Source organism: Tursiops truncatus, chromosome 2 (assembly GCF_011762595.2).
Source record: "Tursiops truncatus isolate mTurTru1 chromosome 2, mTurTru1.mat.Y, whole genome shotgun sequence".
NCBI classification, from domain to species: domain Eukaryota; kingdom Metazoa; phylum Chordata; class Mammalia; order Artiodactyla; family Delphinidae; genus Tursiops; species Tursiops truncatus.
In genome coordinates, this window is record NC_047035.1 from 15727978 (window position 1) to 15747333 (window position 19356).

General features: G+C 46.3%; 1 protein-coding gene across 1 annotated transcript in view; it reads left to right on the top strand.

Annotated features, from left to right (window-relative positions):
- The window catches only part of KCNK10 (potassium two pore domain channel subfamily K member 10), a 135828-nt gene extending 124694 nt beyond the window's left edge, over positions 1-11134 (top strand). Inside the window, exons 5-7 of the mRNA XM_019924270.3 lie at positions 2945-3131; positions 7357-7499; positions 9348-11134. Of these exons, the coding sequence (XP_019779829.1) occupies positions 2945-3131; positions 7357-7499; positions 9348-9968 (951 nt within the window). The 3' untranslated portion in view covers positions 9969-11134. The remainder of the gene's footprint in view (positions 1-2944; positions 3132-7356; positions 7500-9347) is intronic.
- Positions 11135-19356: the final 8222 nt, after the last annotated feature.

The following is a 19356-nucleotide window of genomic DNA, read 5'->3' on the forward strand; positions in this document are numbered from 1 at the left end:
AGCATTTAGCAGGCACTGTGCTGAGCTTTTAGACACTTATTTAATCTTCCAGGCAATCCTATGAGGTGGATTTTCTTACCTCCATTTTTAGAGGAAGAAACTGATGCCAGAAAAATTGAGAAACTTGCCCAAGGTCACTCAGTCATTTAGCAGCGGGGATGGGATGTGTCTCAAGCAGGCTGCCCCTAGACGCCAAGTTCTTAAACACTATTTTACCATAGTAGTGAATGGGTGCAGAGCTAATGAGGATAAGAAGCCCAGAGATCACTGGATGACGTGTTTGTGGTTCCAGCTTGAAAGCTACAGTTTAAAATGTTCAATTAAGGCAACTGTTCTTTTTTTTTAAGTGTCTAGAGGGCAGCAAAAACATGAGTATTCAGAATAACAGATATTGCCAAAATCTTACACCCATATCTCTTCCTTATATGGTGAAGTATGGGTATACGCAATTTCATACACCTACACACACACGTGCATGCAAGACACTTGATTTCGTAAGTCCCTAAAATACTCCGATGACTAAATTCTCCAAGGATTCTCTGAGCATCACCCTAGGATGTCTGGAGGAAGCAGCCCAGGGACATGTTGGTTGGCTTGGGCAGTGAGCAGTGGTGAAATGTTTACCTTGCAGATAAACTCTCCAACAGATAATGCAATTAAGACTCCACCATCTAGCCTTTGTTACACACCTTCCTCTCCTCTACAAGACAAATGCTGTCCAGTGCCATCTTCCCTTCTGCCCACCTCCTGGAGCCTGGGAATGTCTCCAGCTTCCTCCGTACGTGCTGCTCTCTTTTGCCAATGTCAACCTCATTTGGATTGCGGTTGCATTCGCATCCTAATTTCTGACTTAACTAGTGTCTCACAAACATTTAATTCACTTTAATTTCATTATGCATTTGAGGAGACGATTTACCGAGGGGGAAAATGATGTTCCCATTGCCGGCAATTAGATTAACTGAATGATCTATGGTAAAAATCTCCTTTTGGGCTTTGGAGTTTTGTACATGTTTACAAACAAAACTAGGCTAATAATAACTAATTTTCTGGATTCTCAGACGGGCCTTAACTGCCCCCTCAAAGTTCTATAATATCCTATTTGGAAATTCATGAAATGGGTAAAACATTCCTTGTGGTTCTCGGGTAATTTATCTTGTCACAGTACTTTCATTTGTGGAATAATGGTATTTTCATATGCAGTTTCAAAAATATCAATAAATTATCTTTTTTTTTTTTTCTGATGGCTTTTCTGAGGAGATGGGGAGGGAACTATATAAAAGCTTGGATCAATTTATTTTTTCCTGTTCCCACTTTATATACTGAGTACTCTTTTAGGAGTTAGAGAACTTGACTCCTTTTTATAAAGGATTGTATGTCTTTAGCTTTTCCTACAAATATTTAGGGGAATATACTGATCCAGGAACTGGAGTGTAAATAATGCTGATTGAGATTTGTGCAAATAAATATTCTCCACTCTTCCTATCATTTACCTGCCCATTCCATTCTGCCGTATTGAACATACCTGGGACTCAGGACCCCAGGCAGGTGGGACGGATGGTTTTGAGGCATGATTACAGAGAAGAGCAGCCTCTCCACTCCTTTTCCAGCTCTTTTGTCCCTTGGCGTTTTCCAGGGAAGAGGTGGTGTTTGTCTCCGTAAGTCAAGGAGGAAGAGGCAAATGAGAGGAAGGGAAACAGAATCATCATCAACCTTCCTATCTTGGAGACCTAGTCATTGCCTTGGCTAGCGTTTCCTGGTCAAGCCGAGTGGTTGATCGTAGAAGAATCTCTCTTGACCATTTCTGTCCTGGGAAACCTGGCTGACGTGACCCTGCTGTGATGAAAGTTTAGGAATTCCTGGACACTGACAAGGTTGCTCAGTGACAAGTTTTTTTTTGTTTTTTTTTTGCGGTACGCGGGCCTCTCACTGTTGTGACCTCTCCCGTTGCGGAGCACAGGCTCCGGACACGCAGGCTCAGCGGCCATGGTTCACGGGCCCAACCGCTCCGCGGTATGTGGGATCTTCCCGGACCGGGGCACGAACCCGGGACCCCTGCATCGGCAGGCGGACTCTCAACCACTGCGCCACCAGGGAAGCCCTCAGTGACAAGTTTTTATTCTCAGTCTTCCTTCCGAGAGGGGAAACAGGAAGGCCTATTCTTCACGGAGGTTAGTCTGGTTTCTGTCCTTGGAGGAGCACTCTGGCAACTTTGAATTGGTGAATCCTTGAGTAACTTGAAAGTCGGTTTCCATCGCTGCGCACCGGACTGAGATCATGCCAGAATTCGCATCTTGGCTCTGCCCCTAATTAGCAACATTTTATGCAAGTTCCTTACCCTTGTTGGCTTCTTTCTGCATCTGTAAAATGAGGTGTATGAATGCAAAGTTCTCTCTGTACTCTGGAGGTTCTCTGCTAAGTTACCGGAAGGCAATAACTAGAAAATAGATCACATGGTGAGGATTTCCATGACGTAAATGTATACTTTTGCAGAAACTCAATCTAAGCAATGTACAAAGGTCCAGGCACTCTGGTGTTAAATATATATTTATGATAACATGTGGCTTTGATTGAGTAATGGTGCTAGGGTCCCCGATGACAGTCTGTAAATTATTCAGTTTAGTTGCCATGCCAGTGTTGTCTTGAGTGCCATTCAGTGGGACACCAGTGTGCCTCCAGTCTGTCTCTGGACTCCATGGGCATGATTCTTTGGCTAAACCCCAAGCTAAGTGGGGTTTCTTGCCCAAGGACCCCTAGACCCCCTGAAAACTTCTGAATGTGCATTTCTCTAGGAGAGGGTCCACAGCTTTCATCGGATTCTCACAAAGCTGCCCATGACCAAAGAGAGGTTCAAAGCCACTGATGTTTTTTTCTTTACCTCTGTCTTCCGAATCCAGGGTGATGGAGCTGACTTGCCTCTCCTTCTTTCTCTTTTGCTGTTCTTTAGAAAAAGCAAGTGAGTCAGACCAAGATCCGGGTCATCTCGACCATCCTGTTCATCTTGGCCGGCTGTGTTGTGTTTGTGACAATCCCCGCTGTCATTTTCAAATACATTGAGGGGTGGACGGCCCTGGAGTCCATTTACTTTGTGGTGGTCACTCTCACCACGGTTGGCTTTGGTGATTTTGTGGCAGGTAAGCACCCTGGGCATCCCAGTTACCAGGGCCCTGGTGGGGAAAATATTCTGCCGGCAGTGCTTTTCCGAACCATGAGAAAAGATGTGGGAGAAGCAAATGAAAAAGGCTCAGCATCACTGCTGCTGTGCCCAGGCTTGTTTCAAGCCCATGGTCCTATGCGACGTAGACAGCAGCGGGCTGCTGCCTTGAAAGGAAGCCAGCCTCTCCCTCCCCAGGTTGCAGAGTGTCCTTATCACCATATGAGTTATGAGTGAAATGAATTTCTCATTGGATTTTGGACTTCTGAATTGTATTAAGGCTGCTTGAATCAATTGATAAAGTCTATATTAGCAAGTGGCAAATATGAAACTCTGGAGAAATTAGCATAGAGTATAGTCTGCAGTGATCTGCAGATTAAGCTGCCTGATGCTGAGGTGAGAGCCACTGTCCCTGCAGAAGTTGTCCTGGGCATGTCCGGATGCAAGACTTAAGACTCAGGTGACCTACCAGGAGCTGAAAACTGCCCCGAGGGAATATAATATTATAATGGCTTCTGCATGAATGTATATGGGAGAAATAGCCTTCATTATAAAAATAAATGCCAATGAACTGTGCTTAAGGAAGCAAAAGAAAACCACCATCAAATGCATCTAGGGACAGGGAGCTTGAAAATTGAGATGAGATCTGACATCTTACGTGGACCACTTCCGAGCGTGGTAGGAAGGCAGGAATAGAAGGAGGAGGCCATCCTTCTCTTTCCTAATGGAATAGTTCTAGGTGGTCAGAGAGTCGGTCATTTTCTACTTCAAGAAGTGAACAATCTGACCAAGCAACTCTATCATAAGTTATACATTTATAGAGGACAGGGATCTCCTCTCCCGGAATCTGGAAGACAGAAAATTCTGGAGAGGCTGTGAAGGCTGGTCTGCAGGTGCATGGGTGTCTCCAGGTTAATTCTAATAGCTAATTTTGTAGCTATTCCAACTGGGAAGAGGAAGACTGAAGTCCACTTTGTAGAAATAGCAGTTTTAACTTTTTCTTCCTTTTTATCGGCTAAGGACTAAGAACTGCAAAGTCAAAGTGATTAAAAATTGTTGACAAAGAGCCCGAGTCCTGGGACCCCACCAGTCTTTCCTTATGCACAGTGCTCGACCATTGTGCAGATCCTCAGCTTGGGCAAGAGGTCACTTGATGCCATTTGGTGAGAGGCCTGAAGCTCTGGAAAGACACCACACAGAGAAATGAGGAAAGTAAGAGGAACAACTGTCTGGTTAAGTCCTTAGCATCACCCATAGCTGCACTGTGGGAAAACTCAGCTGAGGTTCCAGTCCCAGGTAAACACATGGAACGGCAGCTGCAGTTTAGAGCTATTTCACCAGCATCTTTTTTTTTTTTTTTTTTTTTTTTTTTTTTTTTGTGGTACGCGGGCCTCTCACTGTTGTGGCCTCTCCCGTTGCGGAGCACAGGCTCCGGACGCGCAGGCTCAGCGGCCATGGCTCACGGGCCCAGCCGCTTCGCGACATGTGGGATCCTCCCGGACCGGGGCACGAACCCGCGTCCCCTGCGTCGGCAGGCGGACTCCCAAGCACTGCGCCACCAGGGAAGCCCTTCACCAGCATCTTTAAGCTCCCCAGAGCATCATTTGTACTCTGTTGTGCTGCAGAGCCCCTTGTGCTAACACTGGCCTGTCTGGAGGACTGTCTTCTGGAGGGCACTTATGGTGAACCCTGCTTTCTAACCAAGCGCTCAGTTCCATCTGTCAACCTGTTAATCTGGGGCACAAATAGCACAGCCTTGGGAGTATGAGGTTTAAAAAATTACTTGTGATTTAAATGTATTATTTATCCTTATGAGCCACCATGGGCTGTGACGACAGTAGCACACACCAGCGCTTGAGCTGATGTTTACTTACCTGGTAAGGTTGTGACTGCCACTAGCACTGTTTTTTTTGTTGTTTTTTTTTAATGATCTTTAACAATGGAAGATTTTAATGGAGCAAATGGGCAAATCTACAGAAAAACACATAGAATTGTTAGAATGTTTTAAAGTCTGTTTTTGTTGTAACTGAGTGAGAGAAAATGGACGTGTTTTCCCCATGGGTTTTTGATAACGGTGGTTGTACATGTAAATATGTGTCCCACAGAGTACCTTTCTTTTTTTTTTCTTTTACTTTTTATTTTATATTGGAGCAGAGTTGATTAACAATGTTGTGTTAGTTTCAGGTGTACAGCAAAGTGATTCAGTTATACGTATACATGTATCTGTTCTTTTTCAAATTCTTTTCCCACTTAGGTTATTACAGAATATTGATCAGGGTCCCCTGTATAGCACTGTTTTAACTCCCTTACTCACCGCAGATTACAGAGCCATATTTCCTTTGTCCTGAAGTCTCCGCAGACTCGGGTCTTCTATAATTCACGGTGCTGACTGCAATTGGACCAGGCCCTTCTAAACTGCAGTTTCCAGGGCTAACATAGGCCAATCTGAAGAATGCATGCCTTAGAACACCGGAAGTATGTCACAACCTTTTGGCAATACTTTTAAGAGCAAAAGGGAAGGATGCCCGTCATTTTAAAAGATACATTAACAAGAGTTGATGGTTGCTGTGATTTGACGGGGCATCAATTCAGAAATATCAGTCAGAACATCAGTCACCATGCAGGATCAAGTGCTGGTTTGTTTTGTAGCTGACTCACTTTAGGACAGTCTAACAACATTACAAGCATTTTGGACCCTGACTGGGAGCACATACTGAGTTCTGCATTCCAGGCTAGCCGCTGATAAAGGAACAGGCAGCCTTGTTCACTAGCGCGCCCTAGTGACAGTCTTTTTTGGGTGATGGTGACTTGTGAAGGTAAATATTTATTTTTAGATAGCTCCAAGGAGAAAGCTGCAGAGATCTCTAGCCTAGCGCAGAGATGAAATGAACCTCGAAACACACTTAATGTTGCAGAAACTCCAACTGTATCCTAGAGAAAGCTGAGCGGGGAGAGTTGCCTGAAAGGGCAAAACAAGGCAGCTACACCAAACCGAGGGGGGTTTAACCACAGAGCCCTTTAGCAAAATTTGGAATTCTAATTTTAAGAAGTGGCTGTAGCTATGGAAACCTCGTGGGGCGGCGTTGCAAAGTGGGTTTGGTTACCCCGAAAAGAGCCGCAAGCCACAGTGCCTGCCCAGCTGCCTTTGGGAGGTATTCTTGATACCATAAGAGCTCAGTATGGATTCAAGGATGCTAGATGAGGTTACAAACATGCCCCAGTGGGAAAGTCCAGTGATCACTCACCATGTGGTACCATAATTACCAATCCATGGTTCAAGTTGGTTGCCTTAGAAATGGCCACCTGCCTGCTTCAGGGGGCAGCGACATCTCACAGAGTGAGAGCAAGGCTGTGAGTTATTTCGTGGAGCTTCCTTACTTCTTTAGGAGAGGGCGCTGGGCTTGGAATCTCTTTTGCACGGCTGCCTTAGGCAGTGCCTGTAGGAGGCCTAGAATAAATAGGCTAATTACTTGGAATAATGACTGCTCCTTTCAGTGGGACAGCAGTCAATGCAGTCAGGCAGCTAGTCCATTTGGCCTGATGGATTTTTACTGTAATCCCTATTTGTAAAGGGGTTGAACTAGCCGGCCTTGGAGGTCCCTTTTCGTTCTACCCCGGTGATTCTAATTGCTCAGTCTAACTGACCCTACGGATTAGCATCATGTGAACACCATCCTTGGTGAGCACTATTGCTTGGGTCCGAGTCTTGGGAATACCATTAAGTCTAATATTACTTCCGTGCATCTACTCATCTCTTGGTTCATGCATATGCGCTTAAGAAGGACATGGTCCCAAGAGTTCCCAACCATCCGGGATTATTTAATGATATTTTATTTTTATTAAATTTAAGGCAATTTAAGAAAAACTTGACAACTGGGCCTGCTCTGTTGTCCTCTAATTCAAGGCATTCATCGTCAAGCTCAGGTTTAGACTAGGTGGATCAAGTTGGCCACTGAATATTTTTTGTTACGGGTATTATGGTGAGCAGTCAAGATTCAGAGGAAGTTAAGCCACAGGTCAGGCTACTTTAGGGAAGAGACACGTCTTTTCCTGGCCATCCCGCCGATGTCACATTATGGATTACAGCAAGCCTAGTAGCTGTTAGATGGTGATGGACGACATTTCTGCTACACAGACTGGGATATGTTTGCTCTGCGAAGACTATATGCTAGATCCTGGTTAAAGTAACATTTGGTTGTTTTCAGGGGGAAACGCTGGCATCAATTACCGGGAGTGGTATAAGCCCCTAGTGTGGTTTTGGATCCTTGTTGGCCTTGCCTACTTTGCAGCTGTCCTCAGTATGATCGGAGATTGGCTACGGGTTCTGTCCAAAAAGACAAAAGAAGAGGTAGGACCCCTTTCCAGATTCTATGAATGTTCCTGAGATCAGATAGGCTCGTGTTAAGAATTACCTATCTCTATTCTATGGGCTAGACTGTGTCCTACTAAATGGAGGGCTTCTAGGTTTCCTCGGTTTTGAATCCTTGAATTGTTTTAAACGCCAGGCTAAATGGAATAGCAGTTATTTCTGGATCCTTTTTTGGCAGGTGCGAAAATCTGATGACCCACCAGCCCACAGCTCCTGGAAAGACTAGTAAACAACAACTTATTTTTAAAAAAAGAAATGAAAAGAAAAACAAACAAACATAGCAGAGGTAGATTACATTTGAGGGAGGTGTGCAGTTGTCCCCAATCAGCAAATATGTGAATTTTTCTCAATTCCATATGAGACTGAAGTTATTGAACTGTGGCTGGCCGTGGGGAAGTGAACTCAAGGGGTCCCTTTCACTTATGCCCCCTCTTGGTTATCAGAGCTGTAGAAACAAGTATATCTCTGTAGCCAGGGGCACACAGTCTTTCCTTCCTCAAATAAATGTGCATGGAAACTTACACAGAGGCAAGAAAAGGAAGGCACAAGGAGGAAAGGTAGATTTTGTTTTTTTAAAAAAATGTCCACGTAGTTCATCTGGAAAGAGAGGAAAAGAAATAAGAAAGAGGGAGGGCAAGTAAAGAGAAGGAATGTGCTAAAGAAAGGAAAGGAGATAAAACCCAAAGAAACACAAAGAGGGGCAGCCTCTTGAAGGGTGACTGTTCCCTTCCCAGAACGCGGTCATCTGATGTGGAAGGCCCCAGGAGTGCGTTGTTGAACGGAGACGTCTCCCAGATCACTCCTGGGGGCAATGCTTTAATTTTCCTGGCTTGCATAAGCCATGTCAATGCACTCCCCAGTCCGATTCCCCAGATAGCTAACTGGCCTGCTGAAGATCAGCTATAACGAAAGAGAAAGCCACAACATAAATACTGACGTTCCTCAATCCAAAAGTCCGAGTTACTCATCTGTACAGGAAAGCATGAGACTTTAACTAATAGCCCTGCTGAAAAAGAGCCCAGAGATTTGGGATTGATCCTCATGCAAAACTTCACTCTAAGGAAGTGTGTTCTGTGGGCTTTGGCAGAACACGCCCCCTTCCTGCACCTTGACCCTGGAAGTGTGGTTACCATGTGCCCTGGAGGGTCTTCTTAAACCAGGGTTAGCACAAGGCCAGAGCACGGCCCAGATATAGGGTGATCACCTTGACCAGTGTGCCCAGGACTGAGGACTTTCCCTTTTAAAAGCGCGACATTCCCAGGCTAACTGGGACAGGTGGGTCACCTTTCCCAGATAGAGATGGATCTTGGAGGGACAGGGAAGGGCAGAGGACCTGCTGAACACCTGCTTTGTGTCTGCTGAACGTGCTAGATGCATGCCTGCCTCACGTAACAGGAAAAACCCCGTGAGCTAGGCACGACCGCCCCGGAGTTACGCTGGAGGAACGAGGCCAGACGATTAAAAAGGGGGCGGAAACAACGGGAACTCGGGCCTGTCCGACTCCAAACATTGATCTCTGCCCCAGAATGCCAAACGCCTCTCCTCCTTCAGTCACGGTCTCCAGATCTCAAGCTTCCATCGGGTTCCCCAGCAGGTGTGCCTTCCCGAGCCACGTTAGACCCGAGCCGTTCGGAGGTGGGTGTCTAGGCGGCAGGAAGGGCGAGGGCAGAGGTAGCATCCCGGCCCTCCCGCTGGGCCATGCAGGGTGGGGGGGGCCCGCCGCGGCCTCCTTCCCGCGGGGACACCCGAGGGCTGCGCGCCTGGGGCGGAACGCCGAGGCGGAGGAGGATGCCTCAGCGCGTGGCTATTTTCCCGTCTCTCCGCCAGGTGGGGGAAATCAAGGCGCACGCGGCCGAGTGGAAGGCCAACGTGACGGCGGAGTTCCGGGAGACGCGGCGGCGGCTGAGCGTGGAGATCCACGACAAGCTGCAGCGGGCGGCCACCCTCCGCAGCATGGAGCGCCGGCGCCTGGGCCTGGACCAGAGGGCACACTCGCTCGACATGCTCTCCCCCGAGAAGCGCTCCGTCTTCGCCGCGCTGGACGCGGGCCGCTTCAAGGCCTCGTCCCAGGACAGCATCAACAACCGGCCCAACAACCTACGCCTGCAGGGGTCCGAGCAGCTCAACAAACACGGGCAGGGAGCCTCTGAGGACAACATAATCAACAAGTTCGGGTCCGCCTCCAGGCTCACCAAGAGGAAGAACAAGGACATCAGAAAGACCTTGCCCGAGGATGTTCAGAAGATCTACAGGACCTTCCGGAATTACTCCCTGGATGAGGAGAAGAGAGAGGAGGCGGCGGAAAAGGTGTGTAACCCGGACCACTCGAGCACGGCCGTGTTGACTGACTGCATCCAGCCGCAGGCCGAGATGGAGAATGGCGTGGCCCCCACGGACACCAAAGACCAGGAGCGTGAGAACAACGCGTTACTTGAAGGCAGAAACTAAACGGTAAGGACATTGGACTTGACCCAGCGTTGTGGGTTTTGTTTGTTTGTTTGTTTTTTAATTCACACTGAGACACGTGCCTTAAACAAGACTTCTCGTTAGTCCGAAATTACATAGCATCGAAGAATATATTTCACTGTGCCATAAACGACTGAGAAAGCTTGCTCTGCCCAAAGGAATCAAAGAACAAGGACTTCACTTTCCATCTCGACCGCAGGACACCCAGGGAGCCTTCGCAGGCATAGGAGGTCACGGCCGCAGAGGTCAAGGGCACGTCCAGGCGATGCTGTGCCCCAGTGAAGCGCCGCCCCGCTCTGGCGGGTAGAAAAGGGCAGCTATTCCTTAGACCAGCCGTCTGAAAGGAACAGGTGTGTCTTTTAAATGGAGTCATTTCCTGAACCTACCGTTAGCGATATGTGCGCACACAGAAGGGGACTGGATTGGGGGGTGAAGTGGTACTTGTAACTGGGGTTAGAGTGGACATTTCAGAATGTTGCTCTGAGCTCCAATCTTGATACAAACGGTTCAGTGCATACCTAGCCTTTCTAAGCTCCAAATGAATGTCCTTGGGACCCAAGAGCACCTGGAATTTGTTGGAAGCAGATCAGAGCGCACATATTAAAAGGTGCAATTGCTTTCCTCATTACAAAAGAAAAAAAAATCACAAACATATCACACTGTGGATATTACCTTAACCAATGGCAGAAGCCTACTGAATTTTGTCTTTCTCACAGGGGCAGGTGGTCCCAAAGAACTTGCAAGCATTGGTGAAAACCCAGCCTCAGCCGCTGCATGGTTACAGGCAAAAATCATGCATTTTCCTCAGTGGGTGCAACGGTGAAAATAAACTGGCTTTTGAAATGTTCATGTTCACTTTTCCAGTGGAACTTCTGTTACAATTTGTTTTGATAAGAGGGGGAAAAATACCAAAACTATTGCCTTGCACGATGCCGGTGGCTTGCTGTTCTGTCTAGCTGATCCTAAATTTTTATAGACATCCTGCATGTCTGAGACACGCCAAGGAGGACCATGGCATCATTCCATCTCAGGGCTTCTTGTCCCTTTGGGTGTCTTAGGGTAGACATAGTGACCCGAGGCCCAATCTTGCTATCTGCAAACAAAAGGAAAATTAATCCCTCAACCAACCCTTGTACAAGGAGATCGAATTGTTTTCATTGCTTGCAGCTTAAGTGCCATTATTACCATTTAAAAAAAATAATACTTAAAAGAAGTATTTGAAAGATTTCACTTTCCTGTGTGGGTGTTCCTTTATTCCGAAAGCATCACTTATTTTCCTTTGCTCCTTTCTCTCCTCACACCTGCTAGTCACTAAAATTGGAACACCACTGGGATTGATTGTTTCTAGGCAAAGAGTAACCAACAAGTGGTGATAATTATGATTGTTCCATGAGGTTAGAACATCCAGTGAAGGAAAGGGGGGACTGGCTAGTCATAGGTTTGGAGAGGAAGATTCTAAGTGAATTTTTATCAGAAAGGGAAAAACACGTACTAGGCCACCCATCCTGTGTGCGCCTCAGCCTTTTTCAGAGCTGGCTGGCCGTTATGCGGGTTCAAACTTAGTTATTTGTGCCACACACTTAAGCATTTGGACCTGGCAACACTGGGAAGTTGCTGGTTTTGGACCTCCCAGGCTCGGTGCCACTGTTTGCAGATGTCACATAACTAATACAGAGAGGAGATTTATCACAAGATCACAGGACTAGCAGAGACTTCCAGAAACCATCTAATGCTTTCTGGGCTTTCAGGGAAAATTATACCCACCACATCCTTGACTACTGGAACCATGGCAGACCTCTTCCTGCCCATTTCCCCCACATGCACAGCTCTCCCTTGTCTAGGGCACATGTAGCCCTCCGGCCCCCGCCCCCCGCCCCCCAATTTTAGGCTCTACTTAAAGTTTTGGCATTGCTTTTGGAAAGGAGCCAAATAAGAATCACGTTTGATGAGACCCCTCCTGTCCGAGGTCGGTTTCGGTTAACGCCTCCACGGGGCTGTGGCTCACTGGTGACATCCTGTGTCCACATAGTAATAAATAGACACTTGGAAAACAATGTATATGCGGGTGTGGGTGTTGATTCTTCCTATGGGAATCATTCCAGCCCGACATAAAATGTGTTTTAAGAAATTGGTAGATAACTGGGACTTTTCTTATTCTGTCAAGTTAAAAGCTTCCTGATTAAACTGTCCAAGGATCTCATTCATTTGGGTTTCCACCCTCTGTTACTTGGTACCTTCTTTATAATAGTGGGTTAAAATTCTAGACCCTGTAGGCAGATCTGGCCAAGCGGCTTCCCTGTCTTGTATCCAGTGGCTTCCATGGTCCAGGCTCTAGATGAGGTACTTTATGGGCGTGGGCTCACTGAAACCTCCCAGCAATACTCTCCGGGAAGTGTTTGGAAACCCGTTATACAGTTGAAGACACAGAGGCTCAGGGAAGCTAAGTGAGTAACTTACCTAAGATCGCACAGCAAGAAGGTGGTGGAGCTGGTATTCAAAGTCTATCTGACCAAAGTCTGCTTTTGACTTTGCTACAGCGTCCGTGTCATGCACCCTTGTGAGTGTGAGTGTGCGTGTGTTTGTGTGTGTGTGTGTGTGTGTGAATGTGTGTCTTTCTAGTTTCAAGGACACAGCATACAGAGGTGGGGAGAAGATCTTTACTGCCAAGACGGTATGAGGTCTTTGTGTAAACATGGCCTCACGAGTTGCCCTTGCAGACGCTGATTGGACATTATTTTGGTTTTAGTTTTGGGAATGCTCTAGGTGGCATCTTTTCTGTATTGTTAAAATGCCCTTTGAAAGCACGCTTTTGCACTTTACTTGCTTATCCTGCAGGAACTCGGCCTACAGCTGGAATAGAACAATTCAAAGCTCTAAGCTGCACACTTTACCAAACAGGACAGGCGTTGGTGTGTGTGTAAATGCTCGTCCAGATGAGTCAGATCCCAGTAATATGGAGGGATCGAAAATAGCCCTTGCCTGGGAGTTCCTCAAGTACAGATGGGCCTGAGGCCCTGATGAATAAAGTCGAAGAAGAGCCCACCCTTTGTGGAGATTGACCCATTAGCTCTGTGGACAGAGTGTTTGACAAGCTATAACATACTCTCCAGAGGAGAAGCTGAGACTTCACTTCGTGTGTACAAGCTAAGATTTGGGGGGAGGCCAGTTGTTTTGGAGTTGCTTGAAAGTTACCTTTTTAGGATGGGACCAAGTAACACGTAGAATTTGCGTGGATAAGGCAAAGCTGCTACAAATTCTACATACGCATCGGCACAGCCCCGTCCTTCCAACCTGCATTCCCCACCCCACCGTCAACCTGGAGAAAACGTTTTGATTTTGCACATGGATAGAGCACAGGGGCAGTAACTTCAGTGCGCAGTGTCCGTTGTTTCTCCTGGTAATTGGGTATTGAATTTCTCCTCCACATGGATGTGGTGAGAACCAAGGGACAATTTGGAGAGACTCCAGCTCAACACTCAGTCCTAATCCAATAGTGACTCTAGGACTTTATCACTTTTGGGGAAGGGCCTTACGTGTGTGTAGGTACGGGTGTCCCCGACCTACAGCTAAGGTGACTGGGACTGTTTGTCTGTGCTCCCCAGTCCCAGACTGTTATCTTGGGCCCCTCAGGCCCCTTGCCTATATCTCTGTTACCTCATCAGCACATCAAGGGAGTGGAACACAGCTAAGCGTTAAGGTCCCTTTTAGTTCTGCAGTTCTCTGACCAAACACTCCCTGGGCCATGAGTTAATTACATTGATTAAGAACATTACTACCTGGGTTTGTAAACACTGACTAACGGGCCCCACTCATTTTAGGCGAAGATGAGAACTTAGTCTCTTGCCCTCTGGGATTTGTTTTCTTGGTGATTGATGGAGACCAGATATATTTGGGAGCCTGGTATCCACGTTAGGTCCGTGCCCTGTGTAGACTCACTCTGTCACCTTACAAGCACACTGTCACCTAGGGGACTCATGCCATGTGGGCATTTTTTGCATGGTGTTAAGACTGAAGAATTTTAAGCTGTTTTTATTTGCAGTCAGTTGTAGTAAAGTTTACCTTTGATTACTTTATGAATTCATATACTATAGACAGACATTTCTTACTCAGATGCCTACACACACACACACACACACACACACACACACACACACACAGAGGAAATGGCTGCTTTGGGTTCTGTGAGGACTGTTCCATGTTGAAAGTCCTAGTTGTACTAGATGTTAGCAAACCACCCTCGCCTCCCTCTGAGATGATGCTTCGAGGCTGAGTCGATTGTCGATGCTGCTCATATATCTGTATGCTTAGTTTTGGGGGTTAGTGAGAATGTGGCCAGAATTTGGGTAGGGCAGCTTTTTACTCACTGTATTGGGTAAGAATGTCGACCATTCCAATGTGTACTGTGGTTTCTGAACCATAGGAAAGGCATAGGAAAACAAACAAACATGCAGAGGCTCTCTAAAAAAAAAAAACATAAGAAAAGCCAGTCCTGCATTTCATGTCTCTGCTTCCTGCATCCCGCTGATGTCTTAAGGGGGGAGGGTGATATACTTTCTCACAGTTATGACGCAACTGTGTGCAGACAGTGGCTGCGTGAGCAGAGGGAACTCTTGGTGGTAGAGTGTAAGAGCTAGTAATGGCCTTGGAAAATACAGATGGCAACTCTGTGAAACACAGGTGACTTTAATTTGGCTTTGTGGGTACTGTGAATTCTGCGTATGGAAACACTGGAATAGCATGCTGATTCCAGGGCTGTAAATAAAGTCCCAGCCTCTGTCCTTGCATGAGGAACCAGCTGCTTTGTACTTACTTCACCACCCCACCCACAGGCCATGGAAACCTCAGTCCTCCCAGGGCGGTCCCCAAGTCATGTGACTTCGGTGCAGTGGCAATGAGGAGAAATAAGAGGTGTCTCTGATTTTACCGAACGTGATCGTTTTCACAGGTGCCTAAGAGATTTGGAATCTTTCTGTTCTCAGTTCTTAAGTGAAAAATCTCAAATAGTTCCCTGTGCATTACGAAAAAACCAAAAAACTCCTTGACAGCATTCCCACTCCATCTCTACAGCGGTCTTGCGCTGTCCAGGACAACCGGGAAGCCTCCACTCTGCCATCAGGGCTTGAGGTGAGAACGTGCAGAGGTGCCTAGAAGCGATATGCAAACCCACCCACATGCCAGCCTCTGGTCTCTCACCCATCCCAGAGTCATAGGCAGGGGACCCCGTGACAACGATGAACCCACGTGTGGAGGTGTTTTACCTAATTTTCTCTCTGTAGGAGTTCATGGTGCTTTAAAAAAAAAAAAAAAAAGGCATTTTACAGAAAATAATGCAGGGTGGGGGGAGGAGGGAATTTCGTAATGTTCTTAGGAAAAGTACAAAAGCAACTTTGCTTGTAACATTTCAATAAGCTGTGCTGCTATTGTCTTTATTTGATGATGTAATTTTTTTTTTCAATGATGGAGAAAACTGCAACAAAGACCTTCTGGAAGATCCAATCCGATGTCTCTCCTGTTTTCCTTTCTTTTGTGGGCCAAACGTGGTTCAGAGTGGCTGGGTTGGGAGCTATACTCAGGACCGCAGGTCGTCTGGGGCATGCCTGGCTGGCATTCGTCGGGGCAGAGCTGATGGAAACTCGCTGCCTTGCGGGCAGGGGAGCCCACAGCAACCCAAGAAGAGGAATCTTAACCCAGTACGGTTACCGTGCATTTACTTTCACCTCCCTCTTTTTATCTGGTCCTGATTGCATGTTGCTGGGGGTCGGACAGCATGTCACACTTTCTAGGTGAAACACTGAATTTGGACCTTGTGACAAGTCTGCCAGTATAAAATGGACAACTCCTTGGGTGCCAACACTTCAAGCTGTATCTGATTTTGCCCTTGCTATGTGTCCACCAAGCATGGGCTTGTCATGATGGGTAGAGATAAAATGCCCACCATTTCTGAGCACCTGTTACCTACTAGGTACTCTGCTAGGCAGTTTACAAACATGCCATTGGGTCTTCCAAACGAAACAAGTTGGGTTTCTTCATTTTGTAGATGCAGACTTTGAGGCTCAGAGAGAATAAGACACTTCGAACCCAAGTGAGTCAGCTCCAAACCTGAGTTTCTTTCACCAGATCACGCAGCTGCGAGGGACATGTGCTTTGAGCACTTTTCCAGTAAAGGTGATGTGGCTCTTTCTGACTTGTCTGCAATGTCTCTCTCATCCTGTTTGTGAGAGAGGCGTGCCATGAGGTCAAAGGTGAGTTCCCAGCTGCAGGACTAAGCAAGGCCAAGTGGCTGCCACAGTAACCAAAGCCAAGAACTGCACCAGGCTAACCCAATGCGACAACTGGTCATGGGTGGGCGGGGACGGATCCGTTTCATATTTTTATTGTTTTCATGGGCCTGGGGCATGGTGCATGGTGCGTAGTAGGAATTCAAAATGATCTTTCCAAAATACAAATTGATCTGTGGCTCTCCTTGGCCCTCAGGATAAAACCCCAAAGCTCTGGTCTATCCCAAGCCCTGCATGTATTTCTGCCTCTTTGCACACCAGTCTCTGCCACCACAATTTTGGATTACTTGCAAGCTCCCCAATGGTCCATGCTTTCTTCTTCTGTTGCCAGGTCTTCGCACATGCTGTCCCTTTTGGAAGTCCTCCTCATTTATGTGCCACCTTCCCCGTCCCACCACCACCTGACTCCTTCAAGTCTTTCAGTACTGAGCTGAAGAGGTACCTGTGGGGAATCTTCCCTCACTCGTCCCCTTCCCCTCAGAGTGAGTTAGCTGCCTTCAACACAGTGGGCTCCCCTCAACTCGAGCATCTGCTATACTGGATTTAACAGCTGGTTTCCTTGTCTGTCTGGTGCAGATGATAAGCTCCTCAGGACAGGAACTCAGCCTCTCATTTTCATTCCAAGCACTGAGCACTACCTGATACAATAGAGATACTCGAATTATTGGTGGAATAATTTTAGTACCCTTCATGATAGCACATTTGCATCCTTCAAGGCAGATTTAATTTTTTCGTGAATTGGAAATCATTTGGAGCCAAGACTGGTGGAATAAGTGATTTATCCAATTCTTGAGTATCGTCTTGGTCAAAATCAAGTTTGCCGGGCTTCCCTGGTGGCGCAGTGGTTGAGAGTCCGCCTGCCGATGCAGGGGACACGGGTTCGTGCCCGGTCCGGGAGGATCCCACATGCCGCGAAGCGGCTGGGCCCGTGAGCCATGGCCGCTGAGCCTGCGCGTCCGGAGCCTGTGCTCCGCAATGGGAGAGGCCACAACAGTGAGAGGCCCGCGTACCGCAAAAAAAAAAAAACCCAAAACAAAACAAACAACAACAACAACAACAAATCAAGTTTGCCTACAAAGTAATGAATTTGATTTGTATTTGGGGTTTACAAAGAACTCCAAAATTTTAATCACAGTGATATTAAAATAACTAGACTGTAAAGGTGACTGCTTTGATGGATAGCTCTCATATAGATGTACCGATGATAGAATATTTATTTAAAAACCAATCTTATTACTAGAGATACAGTTTGAATGTCTATGACCTTAGGAAATATGAATTATGTTTTGTGGGGATGTCAAATATGTGACAAATGTGCCACCACTCCTTACACCTATGCCCAAGGCAGGTACTTTCATCAATTGTAGAATACCTTCCCTATTAATCCACGTGCATTCTCAGAATCCATGTTAAGACCTTACTCAAGGTTAGCAGTTCTCAAAGTATTGTCCAGTGACCTTCTTACATCCCTGAGATTCTCTCATGGTATCCATGAGGCCAGAACTATTTTCAGAATAATACTAAGGCATCATTCACCCACACTGTCTCATGAGGGTACAGCATTTAGAATTGAGTAGCATTAGTCACTCTGAGAACAGGGGCAGGATAACTAGATACCTTTGTTGAAGATTAAGAATTTTCCAAAATGATAGTAAATGGACTTGCATTTCTTAGAGAACCCCAAAGTACCTAGATATGATATTTTTATTGGAAAGGGCTTCCTGCTTGGCCTCATAGGAATGGATCATAGCAATAGCCATAAAACAGTATTCCTCTGGCCCTGCCCTGCTGCCTGGTGGGGCTCCAGCCCCTCAAATTCCTCTCCAGTTAGCCCTGAGAATCCCAGAGAGGTCTCATGGTTGCTCTATTTCTTGGCCACTGTGCTGTGGGGATCAGTTTTCTGGAAAACTCCTTGCGCCTCCAGGACTGGACTACATGGCCTTCCAGTGATCCCCTGGTATCAACCGTCACCCCATTTGTGTCATTGTCTATCTTCCCCACATCAAGGGCGCCTAGAGGGAGACCTCTCTCCCTCTTTGTTTTCATGGGCCCATCACAGCGCCAGGAACGCGGTAGGAGATCAAAAGATATTTGTTGGATAAACAGCAAATCCAAAACCATGGTGTTGCATAAGGGCCTCTGAGGAGGATAGGAGCAGAGGAGCGGAGCCCAAATCTGGGGTGAGCTGGAGGGGAGGTTGGAAGGATGCAGTGTGTGAGGGGAGCCCAGGGCAGAGGGTAGTGGTCCAGGTAAATGGAAAGTATCTGGGAAGACATCTAGCGACAGAATACTGACCCCCCAATGGCAACTTTTACCTCGTCACTTCTATGAATTTACATCAACCTCAGGAATAAGAGTGGTGCGCACACACCCTGAACACAAAACTATTCAGTCTTAAGATGCCAGTGCATACACGGCTGTGTGGATTTGAGATGGCACACAAGCCAACACCATTTGCCTTTATGTATGACTTGTTCTAGGAAATAAATTAAAAAATACAAGAATCTAAAACTAAAAAAAAATTTTTTGAAATGTCTTGCATAACCCATTTGAAAGAGTTAACGTTTAGTAAATGAATTTTAAACGTCATGTAAGGATTCATCACTTGGAATCATTCAGGATAAATACAGATTTTTTTTTCCTCACTTGAAATACGATAACTTTAAAATGTTTTCCAGTATCTGTTATCTACAAACTGCCTATATGAATGACTCAAAATTGAATCATTTACAGACACCTGAGGCAAAGAACAAGTGCAAAGCCTCAGTAAGACAGAAATTTGTTTTGCAATGAAGAACCTCGGAGAACTCCAACATTCTGGAATCAACAGCATAAGCTGCAAATGTATGAAATAGAAATACACATAATGCTAGCATAATCTATGGTTCTAAGTTTCAACATTTTATGTAGAACAGTAATCTGTGCCGTAAACAACATTCTGTAGTCGTCTGATTCCACAGAAAGAAGAAAAGTAATGGGACGTTCCTTTCTTTCCACGAGTGAATGTGAATTTGAAACAATTTCTCCACTGAATTATTGCTGAGAGGGGAAAAAAAAAGAAGAAATAGCTAATGGTGATGGTAATTGGTTAA